The sequence below is a fragment of the Branchiostoma lanceolatum genome, chromosome 12, assembly GCF_035083965.1.
Source record: "Branchiostoma lanceolatum isolate klBraLanc5 chromosome 12, klBraLanc5.hap2, whole genome shotgun sequence".
Classification (NCBI taxonomy): domain Eukaryota; kingdom Metazoa; phylum Chordata; class Leptocardii; order Amphioxiformes; family Branchiostomatidae; genus Branchiostoma; species Branchiostoma lanceolatum.
This window is the reverse complement of record NC_089733.1, coordinates 9,780,849-9,796,739: the sequence shown is the minus strand read 5'-3', so window position 1 is coordinate 9,796,739 and position 15,891 is coordinate 9,780,849. Positions and strand designations below refer to the sequence as shown.

General features: G+C 38.7%; 2 protein-coding genes across 4 annotated transcripts; one reads left to right on the top strand and one right to left on the bottom strand.

The window, feature by feature from the left end:
• Window positions 1-832: 832 nt before the first annotated feature.
• LOC136446045 (ubiquitin-conjugating enzyme E2 Z-like) lies at window positions 833-6,969 on the bottom strand. The gene is made up of 7 exons (XM_066444320.1): window positions 6,764-6,969; window positions 6,141-6,213; window positions 5,446-5,633; window positions 4,981-5,092; window positions 4,444-4,559; window positions 3,452-3,542; window positions 833-2,977 (listed from the first exon to the last, which is right to left on the bottom strand). Exons 1-7 carry the CDS (start codon window positions 6,901-6,903, stop codon window positions 2,786-2,788), a joined length of 912 nt encoding a protein of 303 aa, XP_066300417.1. The 5' UTR covers window positions 6,904-6,969; the 3' UTR covers window positions 833-2,785.
• Window positions 6,970-7,696: 727 nt separating this feature from the next.
• On the top strand, window positions 7,697-10,413 carry LOC136445939 (CREB/ATF bZIP transcription factor-like). 3 transcript variants are annotated; one of them, XR_010757460.1, is made up of 3 exons: window positions 7,697-7,817; window positions 8,097-9,464; window positions 10,068-10,413. XR_010757460.1 is itself a non-coding variant. In XM_066444174.1 (2 exons), exon 2 carries the CDS (start codon window positions 8,186-8,188, stop codon window positions 8,978-8,980), a length of 795 nt encoding a protein of 264 aa, XP_066300271.1. In that variant the 5' UTR covers window positions 7,697-7,817; window positions 8,097-8,185; the 3' UTR covers window positions 8,981-10,413. The 3 variants fall into 3 exon arrangements, 2 of the variants coding, with proteins under 2 accessions (XP_066300271.1, XP_066300273.1); XM_066444174.1 differs by having other exon boundaries at window positions 8,097-10,413; XM_066444176.1 differs by having other exon boundaries at window positions 7,725-7,817; window positions 8,101-10,413.
• Window positions 10,414-15,891: the final 5,478 nt, after the last annotated feature.

Here is a 15,891-nt window from a genome sequence, read left to right as displayed (position 1 = left end):
AGAAACTCCTTCACATTTCTGCCTTTTTAGTATTTAAAAAAATATAGAAAAACTTTAATACTAGAGTCCATTCCGAGACACCGTGAGGGTTTTATAATAATATTTGTAATAATTTTGAAAAATTTCTAATGAAAGAATATCTGACTGACAATAGTTCTAAATTTTTTAAAAAGATCAAATACAAAAATATGAATTTATTTGAATTTAATTAGATAATTTAGAAATATTTTGAAAGTACATGTAACTGCACAAAAACCTCTTTATTTGTAATAATTTCTAAACATCTATGTGATTATTTAACTTTTAGAAATATTAACACAAAATGATAGAAAATGGTTAACAATGGTAAAATGGTGATTGCCCCCATAAAAGTAGGTGCTAATCCGGCCCTTCTGTCTGCTTTTGTACATCTTTAGATTTCACTGCAGGACACCGCTCGGTCCTTTGTGGATAGCATTCTTCCCTAAACTTCGCAAGGATGTGTGAATAGCTTTTTTCCCAGCCGTCTGACCTATTTATAGAGATGTTATAGATAATGGTAGAAAATGGTAGGAAATTGTAAATAATTGTAAATAAAGGTAGAATGCTGTTACAATTATTTAGAAACTGTTAGAAAAATATCATATTTCATATGATGAATATTTCTTAAGTTTTAGAGAACCGGGGAAATATTTATAAAGTTGAAATCACATTCAAAATATTTCTAAAGTATAAAATCTCTCACACAAATAATTACAATAGATTGAAAACATTTGTAAATTAGGACAATAACAACCCTCGTGGTGACTTGGAATGGACTCTAGTATTGGCAAAGATGGGCAATTTAGCAAACTGTTGTTAAAACTTTATTGACTCTTGCAGTTGGTGAAATGGTAACATTTACATTTTAACACCTCTTGATAGAAAGTTGTTTATCTTTACTTTCCGGTGACATGCTTGTTTTCACAATCTTCATCCCATAACAGTCTATAGTTGCCAGATCCATTGTATCCTTAGACCAAACACATTTTCAAAAGAGCTTCTTTTATGGACCCTTCTTGCCTTTTAGGCTCTAATAAAAAAAGAAAATCATAATTGAGATCCTTAAGACTATACCAAAAATATGGCGATGTTGCTTAGCTTGAAAACCTTCTTGCAGCAAGTCCCAAGGACAAGTATCTTGCATATTTTTAAGTGGCTTGTGACAAAATAAGCATCTCTCGTCTAAGCAGTTCACAATTTTTTTTCTCCTTACAACAACCCATTGCCTCTCTTTTGGACCCCAAAATTTGTACATTAAACAAATTTGTATAGCCAATTGCCAAATGCTACACCTTCTATTTTAGTACAGCCTTACATATATTTATGTATGAAGAAACAGGTAATACATGTATGTTCAATAGATAATGTTAAATACTTCGGAATCCTTATAACATATGGACAGTTGTCTACCTAGTCTTAGTTCCAAACCCAAATGGGACAAAGGCATGCAATTTTGATTCTTTAAATGGCCAAACATCACAGTTAACATGAACATAATTTCCCTCATTAAAATCAAATTTACTATTGTTGTATTGATATTATGCCCATCTCCAAAGTGAAGAGGTGCATCTATGGTGTAGTGGTTTAAGATCCTGACAATGAATTACAAGGTCTGGAGAGTTCCCATCAAGGCTGTTCTTGTTCAACTGACTCAAATGCATCATACTTGAAAAAAAGAGAGAATATACTGGGATATTGAGATAGCATATACTGTACTTATGTCCCGTACAAGAATGAATTACTTTACATAGTGAGTGTGCAATCGTCATGACCAGTGAAAAATACCATCTCAAGTAAATCAAACATAACAATTCTAAAACATGCACAGTTTCCTGACTTTAATGCATTGGTATTTAAATGTACAACGTACTCAAAACTTCCAACACAGCATGGTCAGCTTACAATTTGTAACAGTCAGGACTTTAGACACTTCATCTATCTTTGTCCATGTAGTACTACTTTGATGACAAAATCAGAGACCGCTTGTTCTTAGACAACAACATCTATATCAAGGAAAGTAGGTGTAACAAAGTCCAAAATAAGTACAGTTTTGTATCTGTTTTTAGTGGTTATCATTGCATGTAAACAGCTTGACTTTATATCAAGTAAGCCGGCAAGCCATGGAGCTGTTCATTGAATTCCACCAATATGTACATGTACGGAAAAATTGCAAATACCAGGAAATATTTCAACACATTGAACCTCATACACTTCTTTGTAGCATTTGTCGTCTGCAGCTGTATTGTACTGTATTTGTACATGTACAGTACTACTAGTACTTTTTCAGTGTGACTGGCAACTGTCAGTCATTTCTGAATCTCACACATACATTAGTATAACTGAAAGCTTAACTGGTTTTCAAAGCCACTCATTCATTTTTTTGCAAAGTGTTTTTAGATCTTTAGAATTCTGTCCATACCGACAGTGATTTATTGTTATATTGCTGCAAAAATCAAGGAACCCCCTACACTAATGATCCTACTTATATATAACAGAATATTTAATGGCTAAGCAGGCATGAGGGGGTTGCTTCTGAAAAAAAAAAAAACACTGATGGGAAGCAAAAATGGTTTGAATTCCCTTAGCCAATGCAGGTCTTGATACTTGTGCATTTTCTTGACTCATGCAAGTAATAATATATGTTTAAGACTTAGGCTTACTAGTATAGCATTCACTCTTCTGATACAAATGGTGTCTGTCTTAACACTTTAAATATGGATGAACTAAATGCTTTATAATATATGATCTGTGCTAAGATAATAATCTATCCACTACTGCTTGTGCCCGGACTAAGATTCTGAGTTTCGGACACCTCCTGAGAGTCCAGGTCACTGTTGTCGCTGTCTAGGTCAGAGGTCATGTCCTCTGACCCTTCACCTATTCTTCTCCTGATGACCTCCAGTCTTTCTAGGAGCTGGGAGTACTGGAACATACCTCTCTTCTCTCCGAAAGGATCCTGACAAAACAACAACAAGCCATTATTGTAGCATATGGATTATGACTGCAATTTCACACAGAAATGCTCACGAATTAGTGTTTATCATTTCATAAAAAAAGAGACATGAATGAAATAAACTGCCTGGATTGCATATATAGAATGGAGACTTGACTTTTTTCTTTGCACTTTGTATTGAATAGTCCTAAAACATTGCAGAATGGAGACAAAATGCCAGTCTACACACAATGCCCTAAGCTAGAGCCAAAGAGTGGTAACTGTAGATCTTGAAACGCTTGCGTTGGTCTTATTTTCGCAAATTTATGATACATGTACTGCAAATATGCATTTCTAAGGTATTACTACTGTACTACAGAATCCTTTCAAGTACGAATTTAAAACACTGAAAAAAAACTTTTATTTTGTCCTTCCACAAAATAAAACCACTGCAAAAGTAAATAAAGTTACAGTATATTCAGATTCAGCCCAACATACCTGCATGTTGGAACCGTCCAGATGAAGTCTGTCCCTACAGGTGGATGTGTAGTAGTCATAAAACTCTGGGAACGACTTTTCCATCACTCCTCTGGAAAACACAGTCAAAACAACAGACATGTTAGTTTTCAAATAGTACCCTACATTTTAGATCATTGGGTCACCTTCCAAATCTTTATGACCAAAATGTTTTCATACATTCAAAAGGTTTAAAAACAAAATGGTAGTTGTATTTTCCCATGTGGATACCATACTGATGATACACCTTGAAAATACATTGCGCTCGCATTTCTTTTATCAGGTCAGTTTGAATTGTCTGTTCTCTGAATAGAAAAATGATGCTGAAGTTGAAAGATCAACATGAAAACAGAGTCTCGATGGAAAGTCTGTAGCTTAAATTCAAGTACACATTTGAGAACAAACTTAAGGTCTTTGGACAACATGTGATGGGAATGGTACCTCGATATGGTACATGTATATTGACTTACTTGACTAGATAAGTGACATGTATATACTAGTAGTGTTTTTCATATATATTACTGGAAGCAGAACTTTGTATATGCCTCAACTCCCTTTAGAGTATGACAATGTGTGAGAGGTCGAGAAGTACGGACACTAGTACGGACACGACTGCACGTGTTGAAATATCTCAAACAACTGTTTTATTCAAATGGTAGAACGGGATCGGCAGTTCTATGTTTGAACGGCCGATCCCGTTCGATATAACGACTTTGCTCGTTACCTGAACAGCGCTCGAGACACAACGACTTTGCTCGTTACACATGTATGTATGTATGCATCCGAAAATAGTTTCATCAGGTTGGTAGAACATAGGATATTTGGAGTTTCTTTTTACACAACCAAGAATAAGGAAACGTCAGCAGGTACTGGGTGAGATTCCTGGTTGTGTAAAAAGAAACTCCAAATATCCTGTATGTATGCATGTTTTCATATAAACTCTATTGACTTAGATTTAAGAATTTGAAGCTGACCTGAGCTGATCTGGGAGATGACAGCATCGTCCCTCGGTCATCCCGCACACCGCTACCCTGATGGTCTCATGTCTGATGCACTCGTTGTACCTCTGGGCATCACCTACATTTCTCTCCTGCAAGTACATATAACAAGAATTTGAAGATTTCATACCACCATGAAAAAATTAGAGCTTTATGTATGTCACTCTACAGTGAACTTGACTAACAGAGGGAAAATATATAACTACAAAAACACTAACAAAAAAACAAACAAGTAGACGGATCAAAAACAATACCTCCCCATGAACTAGTGGGTTCTTTCGTTGACCCCATGACCTGGAATGTATGTCAGTTGCCACAAAAGGTTGATAAATCATTTACTTCTTGTCACTCTGGCAACTCTGACCTTTATTTCAAGTCTCTTTGCTGTGAATGTGACTAGCACATGGAAAATACATAATGCACTGAAAACAACACCTACCATTTCACATTAAACAACACTGGTTATTCAAAATTTGGAGAGACACTTGGTATCTGGAAAATCTAATAACTAACCTGTTCAAAGCCTGGCTCGTTGTGGTAAGGCTTCTCATTCATTAGAGACTGGATGGAGATGAGAACACTGGAGAGAGACTGGGCAGGGCTCCAGGCTGGACCAGTCCAGGTACTGAAAACAGACAAATGTTAGGCAAGCTGGAAAGTGAATAGATCATGGTAGAATGCTGGCATGCTAAGCCATACTTTTTAGTTGTAGTTCTGGATATGTTCCCTGTAGTTGAGTTTTCCTATTATTTGTACCTTATACAATATACTACAGTACTTTTCACTTGTGGTACATGTAGTCTTGACTTTGTAAGATCCTATCAATTTTAAGCCATTAAAGCAAATAAAATCAAAGGTAGGGCACACTGTTCAAACTCTGCTTATTGTCATGCTATCATTGGTTGAACTGCTAATTGTGATGGACAGTCAGGATTGGTCTATTGTTTGAGGAACTTCACATTCAACAAGACATCTCACCCTAGGATACTGAGACAGACTTTCCCGTTCTTGTAGAGGTTGGGGTTGAAGCGTACTTGCTCCCCGTCTGTCGTCATGAGCTTGACCCTGGGGGGTCGGATGGGGTAGTCTGGCGGAAACCGGATCAGGAAATGGAAGAAACCACCCTCGTAGGGGGTGTCAAAGGGCCCTGTGATCAGTGCATGGATCTGCAAGGCAAAAGTTGTAGCAGTTGCAAACTTCTTATCTGTTTTAACCTTCTCACTACCAACTTGATGGATGGGTCTGTAGCAGAAATAGGGTTAACTCATTTGTAGTTTTGAGACAACTACATTGCTGTAGTTTGTGCAAATATGAACAAGTAACAACACAACAGTCCACAACTTTGAAGACAAATATTATGTTCCTCAATTCACTGCATTCATGAAAAATTGAAAGTGAATTGCAAGTACAATGTAGTGTGAAACTACTGGCTGTACAATTTACTTCTACTTTCTCATCTCATAGGTAAACATGACCAAAACCTTGACTGCTATTTCTTTTAAAGAACACAGTCTGCTCATGTCATTGTCATTTTATAGTGTTCCTAACCTCATAGTCATACATGTAAAAGGTATTTGGCCATGGTTTGTGCCATATTTTCTCTATGTCTGAAATGGACACAATATGTGGGTAAGAACTAAGATGATGTTAGAGGATTTCCCAAACACTCTTACCTTTGTGACATCTTCTGAGTCAGGTACAACAAACATGCCCGGTGGGGGTTCCTTGTAGATGCTCATGATGTCCCTGAAGGTACAAAATGTATCATGGGCTAGCTCTTTTTAGACTAGGGAGGGTAGAGGTGATGTACATGTATGATGCTATGATATATCATAGTTATACCTTACTATACTTGAAATCTTAATAGAGTTTTATGATAAAACAACTATTACAGTTTCTTTTATAGCAATTTTATGTTTCAAATTTGCTGCAGAATCTTGAATTAGTCTAAAGATGTTTCCCAGTAACGGTTGCTAACCTACAGACCATATGATTTGAAATTTACCTTAACAGTTTATGTGTTATTCATCATATTGTAACATCATCATCATTCCAGGGTGTTATCACTCCTTTGGAGGAAGAAAAGACAATCTTCTTTGCAACCATACCAATATACTGATATTGACTCTTAAATAGCAACAGAAAAATATTTGGCCCAACCTACTAAAAATTCATGCCTCTTGTCAATAATCATCTACTTTATGAAGGTGTGAAGATTTAATCCTATTCATGAATTGATTGGTGGATAATAGCATAAATCTTCAACCCCAACATCTGCTTGGAGATTATGACTCGCCTTTTTATTCTGAGGATGCACTGCTGTGTAGGTCGTTCTTTCTCCCAGTCTTTGCTGAAGCACGGGTCCCAGTGGTTACCGCTACCCGGAGAAGAGAAGACTTCGGCAACGGAAGACGTCTCCATGTCTGAAGATGACATTTTTCCGTGTGCAATATTTTGTCTTATTGTTATTCACGAAACTCCGCAGTGCAGTGGTGCCACTTCCGTATCCTGACCCCCTGATGCTAGGGTCACTGCGCATGGCAACTAAATCTATCGTTTTTATGGCAACATTTTGGTCATTCTACGATTGACTGAATATGAAAAACAATAAATTCTACATAGGATAGAAAGAATATAACCAAGTAATATTTTCGTTTCTCGACATATCTTCCTGACCTTTATTTTCCCGAAATGGACGACGACAATACTAAAAAGAGGTGATAAAAGATGAAGGGCTGATCTTTGTTACATAACTTAATAAGATTTTTCCACATTTCTATCAATAAGATATATATAATAGCTATTTTATTAGGCATCGAATATTTTTATAATGTGTTTTGAGATTTGAATATGAAATAATTATGAATTAATTACAGTACTCTCCTTCCCGAGTGAATGGAATAAGCCAGTGGTATTCAGCCCTATTACAACCCCTTATTTTGTCTATAACCGCAGTTCTAAATATCTGGCTTTAAAATCCTCCACAACTGTCTATAAAATTGTTTAATAATATGCTTATATAATAGAACTATTAAGGCAAAAATAACCATGTTGCGTTGAGTAAGAATTGGTTTCAATGACCTCGGAATTAATTTTTGCTATGGCGGATGTCTTATATGAAGTCCGCAAACCGGTGCAACAACGTTGGGCCGACGTTTCGCGGGTGTGGGAAACTACGTCATAAGCTATTTTAATCAACCAATGAAAAACGTCGAAATTAGTCAGATGACTATCATCAACCAATCAGCTAGGATCGTCGCCATCTTTGCTTAGAAACGTCGCAGTGTCGTTTGAAAGAGAAAAGTGTGGTCTTCACTGTGCGGTTTCTCTGTGATTTTCTGGACTTTCTGGTAGGTTTTTGCTGGTTAATGCCCTGAAAGTGTATCAAATATTTTGTTCTGGACCTCTTGAATGCATGTTGGTTCATTCTGAGTGTTAAAATTGTCCAAATTTGACTGAAAAATCCACGATTGTTTGGCACAAATATTCCAGGGCAAGGAAAACTCTTTGTCTGACTCACGAGTCTGAGTAACCGCCATCCGTAGACCCACTGAGTTCGTATTCTTGTTTTCTGTGTCTGTCCATCACAATGGCTGATTTATTCGACGACAATTTTCTACCCTTGCTAGACAGCCTGGATTCATTCGACTCCTTCGGCCTCGGCCTGGAGGGCGAGCAGAACTTCGGCACGTCGCCCTCTCACGAGTCGGACCGTAGCATGGCAAGTCCCGCCAGTAGCACAGACGACTACGCCAGCGACGCTGATCAGCTCTTTGCCGAGCTACAGTCTTCAGACTTCAACTTCGACAACTTGAATCTCACCAAGACACAGCAGGACGAGGAAGAAGCGATTCACAGTATCTTTGGAGGTGAGGAAACGGAAATAATCAAGGAAACGAGAGTAGAAAACGTGAACATGTCGCAGGTCGAGACACAGAAAAGTCCCAAGGGGAAGCCTCCTCCCATGATACTCAAAGTACAGTTGCCAGTTTTATCGCCTGAAACCATCAAGAATCTCACAAAACGGTCAACTACAACGAAACAGGCTCCAACGAAAGCACAACTGGAATCAGAGGAAGCGAGGAAGAAAAACGCAGAGGCAGCCCGTCAAAACAGATTGAGGAAGAAGCACTACGTGCAAGATCTTGAGGGGAAAGTCGACACACTCGCGAAGGAGAATACCTCCCTGAAGAAGGAAAACAGTAAGATGCAGACAGCCATCACATCCTTGGAGGAGGAGCTGGAGTACCTGAAAAGTGTGCTAGCCAATCAGAGCTCACTTGCCAACCTGTTGAAGAACATTGATACCACTGAAGGCGTGTCCCTGACCACCTCCTTCCCCTCCAACCGCAAGAGGAAAGCAGGGGAGAAGGACCACGACTACTCGAAGGGGAAAAAGAAGAAGAACACAGACAACAGCGGCGGGGTTTGCCTTCATGTGAACAAGGACCAGGTTTCCCTGGAGTTCTGCAGCAAGTGCGCGCACATGGCCGTCGGTGGAGAGCGACAGTGACAGAACCCTGGGTTGTCATGGTAACAGTGTGGTACAGAACGGTTAAAAACGGTAACTGTGTCGTTCCCAAAGGAAATTGCTGGATATCTGGAAATGTGTGTCATCCCGGTTGCAGAAACAACTTTGAAGGCCGCATGTGAAAATAACAGTTTGAAACACATGGCAATAACTGAACCTGAAGGCCTGGAAGACTTGTACTGTAAATTAACCATCTGACTGACTTCTATTCATAGCCAAAGTTAGCTTGGAGAAGTTTGAAATAACTGTCATCAGCTGGAAGAAAAATGTATCAGATTGAGGGACCATTTCAAAGTGCATGTTTAGACACAAGTTGTCAGGAGTAGTACTTACGAACATTCATGCTTTGTCTGGTTTTACGCTTTATGCTCTATTCCCTTGTAGCAATGGTGTTCCAGATGCGAGCAGTTCCAGCATCCAGTCTACTGCCACAGGCTTTGTCAATTTCAGCCCACCCGATAACTTGGTAAGGAGGTATATTAGCTTCTTTCACACTTCACACATTTCCATAGCCGTTTATTCATAGGCTTTTATGACTTATGTTTGCTTTGTGCATTCAACTTAAAGCAAGACGTTTTTTATTACTGGTTTTGCAATGCAATAAGACTAGCAATTCCTGAGGTTTTGAAAATGTGTGAATTGTGCTTACCTGGGAAATACCCAAAGCAGGAAATACAATCAAAACTTTGCAAATGTACCAGTAAGGTCAGCCATTGTACATACCAGAAGAGCTGTGACATAGCTATATCTGTATGCCTTCAAGTCATTTTTGTTACCCAGAAACAGTATGTAAATGATGAAAAAAAGTTGCTGTATATAGAGCTTTATTTTAGAAGCAGTAGTTACCATGATAGTTGTCTGCTGAAAACTGGTATGGCCTGTGATGCAAAAAGGTATATGAAAGAAAAATTAATCTGTTGTGTTAAAAAAACATTTCAAATCTGATTTTCTACTAAAATGACAGTCCTGAAAAAACACTGTTCGGTTATTACCAGTTCTCAGCATATTACTTTGTACATACCCAGAGATTTAAAAGTGTACCTTTTTTCTTTCCAAACGGTGCGTGAAGGCGCACTCACACATTCTACTTGGAGAGACATGTGGAGGAGTAATGGACTTACAGATCCCAAATGGTTAAAATTAAGCGTAGGTATCGGTATCAAAGGTATCCATGTGAACTTTAACCTCCTTTGTTCTTGTGGATTGTAGAGGTTTCTATTGTATATTTCTTACTCAGTAGTCTTCGTAAAGTTAACAAATGATATTTTGTAAGCCAAGTCCTTGTATCCAAGGGTTTGACGTTGAAAATACTAATATTTTGTGATTCCAAAAAGAAAAAAAGAAGTTTTAGAATTTTGTTTGTAACACCTTGTTTGTTTCATCATTAAAAGAGGATTTATATGAGAAAGAAGAAATGAGTGTTCCAGGATTGTCTTTCCCTCATTCATACCTTTAAGAACTTGAGATTAACCTCTGTCTTGAGTATTTTCAGGTTTGGCAGGACTGTTTGCAGGGCTCGGGCTACTTGCACCTCCCATGCCTGAGAGTCTACATCACTTGTGTCTCAACAAGTGTAGCAGGCTAAGTATTCATAGGTATGTTGCTGTCATGGTCAGGTCTACTGGAATCTACATGTACATGTGCCTAGTATAGGATTTTTGTCTAGCCAAAGCCAGTTCAGATTTCACCCTCATTCATAATTGTTGGTTTGACAGATTTTTGCTATTAGTAATAATAGTATTAGTATACCAGGTACTGGTGTACACTTCTCAAAAACGGAGAAAAAAAGATTTCAAAGCAAATTTGACCTCATTTGGTTAAAATAGTTAGCACTCCCCGAGTAAGGAAGGAAGGAGGCATATTAATAATAAAATTGCCTACATTTAAATGTTAACTATCAAGGAACTTCCACAAAGCCACACATTTCAAAGAAGTGCTCCTATTGTCCAGTAATATGCCAGTTTCTTCAAGCACATGGCCAATCATTGTGCACTTTTATGCCTAACATTTATGTCAAACCAGCCACTAGGATTGAACTGTTCAGGTTAACCTGGACCACTTTTTATTGTTGACTTGTGGCTATCCAAATCGTGTTATGTTTTGGTAATAGAGTAGCTAATTAGCTACTGTTTATGCTATAGAGCATTAGGAGCAAGTATTGGGTCATGGAGAGTAGTATTTGATTGCATATAACAATAGAAAAGTGGACTCGATCAAGTTAGCCAGGGATTAAAGGCCATTATTTCTGTTGTCGAAAAAGTGATTCATAATGCTGCGACTGTATTCTTTTATCTTGTCAAGTTGTGAGATGTTACTATTTTTTCTGCTGTATTTTTTTTTTCATGTATGTGGAAGATTCATGACCAATGATAGCAACATGCCAATGTAAGCTTGGGGAAGCAGAGGTAAACAAGGCCAATCGACAAGTGTATCCCATGGCTTTGCCAGTAGACCTGTATTTTACTGAGGGAGGGTGGTGGTCAGTGTTGTCACACAATTCCAATTAAGAATTGAGGGCGTAATCCAGGCACTTCACACTTGTAGTAGTAGCAGAAAGGTATAGTTATCCCAGCATATAGACCCACCTCCCTTAAATGCCATGATAGCTTTCACACAGGACTACAGGTAAGGCCATGTTGATTTGATTGTATGGATGACATACGTGCACGCGTCAACATCTGTTTCCAACCAAAAAATTTTTTCGGCCATACTGTAAATCTGAAAAAGAAGCTGCAAAATGTGAAAATACATGATCGTAAATTGCAAAAGAATATTTCCGCAAGCACATACTAACGACTAGAATGCGAAAGTCAATTCCAAAGTCAACTAGACTGGCCGTCATTTGCTTTAAGAGCAAATTCAGGATGTTTCGCCCATACTCCTCATGCAAGAAGTGGGCTGTCCCAAAATAACTCCTGGGGAAATCCAAGTTTCTGCATAATTTATGCACATGAGGTCCTCGTGACCATAAGTTATGTCCAGGTGCTTTCACCTTTCCTACATGTACCTACATGTTCAAGATGACATCCGCAGCTTTTACAGTAAGGGGAATACAACATGATGCATAAATTATGCAAGTGAGGTCCTCATTAGCATAATTTTTGGCCAGGTGCATTCACCTTTCCTAATGGTACCTACATCTTAAGGATGACATCCGCAGCTGTCACGGTAAGGGAAATACAAGTTAATGCAAGAATTATGCAAATGAGGTCCTCATTAGCATAATTCATGGCCAGGTGTGATCACCTTTGCTAACGGTACGTAAATGTCAAATCTGACATCTGCAGCTTTTCCGGTAAGGGAATTACAAGTTTAAGCATAAATCATGCAAATGAGGTCCTCATTAGCATAATTTATGGCCAGGTGTGTTCGCCTGTCCTAGAGGTACCTACATCTCAAAGATGACATCCGCAGCTTTTACGGTAAGGGACATACAATTTCATGCATCCATTATGCAAATTGGGTCCTCATTAGCATAATTTATGGCCTGGTGTGTTCGCCTTTCCTAAAGGTACCTACATCTCAAAGATGACATCCGCAGCATTTACGGTAAGGGACATACAACTTTATGCATACATTATGCGAATTAGGTCCTCATTAGCATAAGTAATTGTCAGGTGTAGTCACCTTTCCTATAGGTACCTACATCTCAAATATAACATCCGTACCATGTAACATAAGGTACATATAACTTTCTGTAATACCATTAGTCTCTGTACCCCCTGACATCTGCTTGGTTTTACGTCCCAGATCTGGGGACGTGTAGGAGGGCTTATGTTACAGTATGACCTAGTTCTTGCTGGCCCCGACAGAAAATAACCAAAAATTGCATCAAAAATGTGCAAAATAAATCATTTTGAAGTAGTGTATGCCAAAAAAAATAATGGGGTCCTTTGGGTAAATATCCAATGCACAACTAAACCAAATTTCAGGTCCTCAGGTTTCAACACCACGGCACTGGAGGCCATCATGTGCGACTTTTGTCTGAAAATGACCAAAAAACCTCCATAAAATCATTTTAAAAACTTATATCAAAAAAATTTTAAAAGGGTCTGGGGGTATACACGTACTCTACCTGCATACCAAATTTCAGCTAATTTGGTCGACGGACGACCGAGAAGAAGCGATTTGAAGGTTTGACAGGAGAAGAAGAAACCTTACAAAAACAATATGTTTCGTTGGCGAAACATAAAAAGACGTTTTGAAAGCAAAAATGAAGAACCCATATTTCGGTATACTTGTACCATACCCTGTTTAGTTTGTTCATCCTACCTGAGCACCTAGATTTCATAATGGAGCCAACTTATTTTTTGCCTGACTTTTTATTCGCACGCCCCCATCAGTTTTGGGGTCCCCAGATAATGTCCATATAATCAAATCAACATGGCTTAAGCTTAGTAAACTTATAGGAGGTCACAGAAACCAAGAAGATACACTTCCTCTTGCGAAGTTTTTGTTTGCACAAAGATGTTTGAAAACTTTAGAGATAGTACAAGAAAGGTGAATATTTTAGATAGTACCACACCATTTTACACAACTCGTGCTCCAGTTTTGACAGTGATAAAAGCATCCTTTCCATTGGTGAATGAGCATGAAATATGGAAGCAATACTGATTTTTTCCGGGACTATGACATGATAATGCAGCTTTACACAGGGTCCTGAAATGTGTAATTTTGTAAAGATGCTGTGCTACAAATCAGCTTGATTTTGAATTTATTTATGACCATGACAACATTATCAGCAGTTTATCCAGACATTGGTAGGTAAATTAGTTTATGATACAGTGTGATTTAGTTCTGTTGTGTCTCCTCCATGCTGAGAGGAAGGATAGCACAAGTGTTCCCTACATGGAGACAGCAATAAGCCAGAAAGTAATTAGTTTTTCCAAATTGTCAGACATTTTGAACAACAGACAAAGTTATACAGACGAAGCCACTTAATTGCACCTCGGATAAACGCACCAGAAATGCTGACAAATGGGTGGTGCAGTTAAGCGGATTCTACTGTATTATCACTTGTATTTTGAGAGATGTGCTGTCAATATCGTATTGTTATTTGCAGTTGATTACTCAGACAAAAGACTTACTATTTCAGCAACAGTAATAGTTTTTAGGTACTCAAGTAACCGGACTATTTTTTAGCAGTCTACTGTGACAAGATTTCATTCGAACAGTTCAATCTGTGGTCCATCCACAGTTCCCAATAAAAGTAATGTCAGGAAGTTTGCCAGTTGTGTGGTTTGTGACTGGACCACTACTTAGGGTTACTTTTGCGACATGGGTTTGGATGGGAGGGAACAATCTAGGTGGTTAGAAATGAAGTGCGTTACCAGTAGTAGACAAGTTGGCCAAGGAAAAGACACCAGAACGTGACGGTCACCTCACTGGAGATAAGCTGTCCCTGTTGCTGAATAGCTATCACATACAGGTAAACAATACTAATACACTTGATCAATCACGCAGTGCATTACACATTAGCACTGGCCAACCATCCATGTAGCTACGTAGATAAACAGAAGTAACTCCCAACAGATATTCGTCCCTGGTACTAAACCGATAAACATGCCTTGTCCCTGTTGCGTTCATGTGGAAATAGATAAGTCCCTGAATTCAGGTACTATCTACATTAAGGTAAATACACCTGTCCTTGGTACTGAACAGCATCCACTCACAAATGTCCTTTATCATCATCCAAGTACAGGGAAACACACCTGTCACAGGTGCTGAATATCATTCACTCTGATTTACACTTGTGGAACACACCGTCCGCATTTAGGTAAACAACAGTTCCAGGTGCTGAACACCATTCACACACATGTACATAGACCAGTCCTTGGTGCTGAGCATCATCCAAGTAGGTAGACACACCTGGTGCTGAACACCATTCACGCACAGGTAAATACATGTATACCTGTGCTTGGTGCTGAACCCCACCAATACGGATAAACATGTGGTGCTGAACACCATTCACCCACAGGTACATATACCCGTCCTTGGTGCTGAACACCATTCACACACAGTTACATATACTAGTACCTGTCCTTGGTGCTAAACACCATTCACACACAGGTACATATACCTGTCCTTGGTGCTGAACACAATTCACACACAGGTACATATACCTGTCCTTGGTGCTGAGCACCATCCATACAGGTAAACACCTGGTGCTGAACACTATTCACGCACAGGTGAATATACCTGTCCTTGGTGCTGAAAAACATCTACACTAGATACACAGATGCATTTGGTGCATCCACCTTTAGGTAAACATGCCTATCCATGTAGTGTAGACACCATTCATACACAGGTGAATATACCGGTCTGTGCTAAGCATCATCCATACAGGTAAACACACCTGTCCTTCGTGCTGAACACCATCCACACTGAAAGACACATGCCTTTGGTGCATACACATTTAGGTAAACATACTTGTCCTTGTAATGTTGAGCGCCATTCATACAAAGGAAAACACGTCTGCCCCTGATGCTGAACAACGTCCATGCACAGATAAACATACATATCCCTGGAGCTGCACACTATTCACAAAGGTAAACATGTCTATTTTGTGCTGAGCACCATCCGCACATGCAGACACACCCATCTGCTCTTGGTGGCGATTATACATTAGAATAATGATCATGAAGTAGTGTGATTGGTCCCATTGTAACCAATCGTAATATCGCACGAGACATTATTCAATGTTCACACGTTAACTTTTTGCATAAAACGACAACCTTCGTGTAGAAAGCTTCTAGCAGTCAAGTACAAGGCACTTTTATATAAACAACTATTTTAGATGTATTGTTGATGTGTTTGTGTTTGTCAATATGGGCCGTCGAGCCCGAAATAAACAATAAAAGAATTTTAAAAAAGAGAGACTTTATTCGTCATAG

Bases quoted from the DNA above. Each gene is read 5' to 3' on its own strand.
- LOC136446045 (XM_066444320.1), bottom strand. From the start codon at position 6,903: ATGTCATCTTCAGACATGGAGACGTCTTCCGTTGCCGAAGTCTTCTCT. The intron at 5,093-5,445 runs GTGAGATGTCTT...GTCTGTTTTCAG, and splicing joins GTCTGTCTCAGTATCCTAGG to TACCTGGACTGGTCCAGCCT. The intron at 2,978-3,451 runs GTATGTTGGGCT...TTGTTTTGTCAG, and splicing joins TGGACGGTTCCAACATGCAG to GATCCTTTCGGAGAGAAGAG.
- LOC136445939 (XM_066444174.1), top strand. From the start codon at position 8,186: ATGGCAAGTCCCGCCAGTAGCACAGACGACTACGCCAGCGACGCTGAT.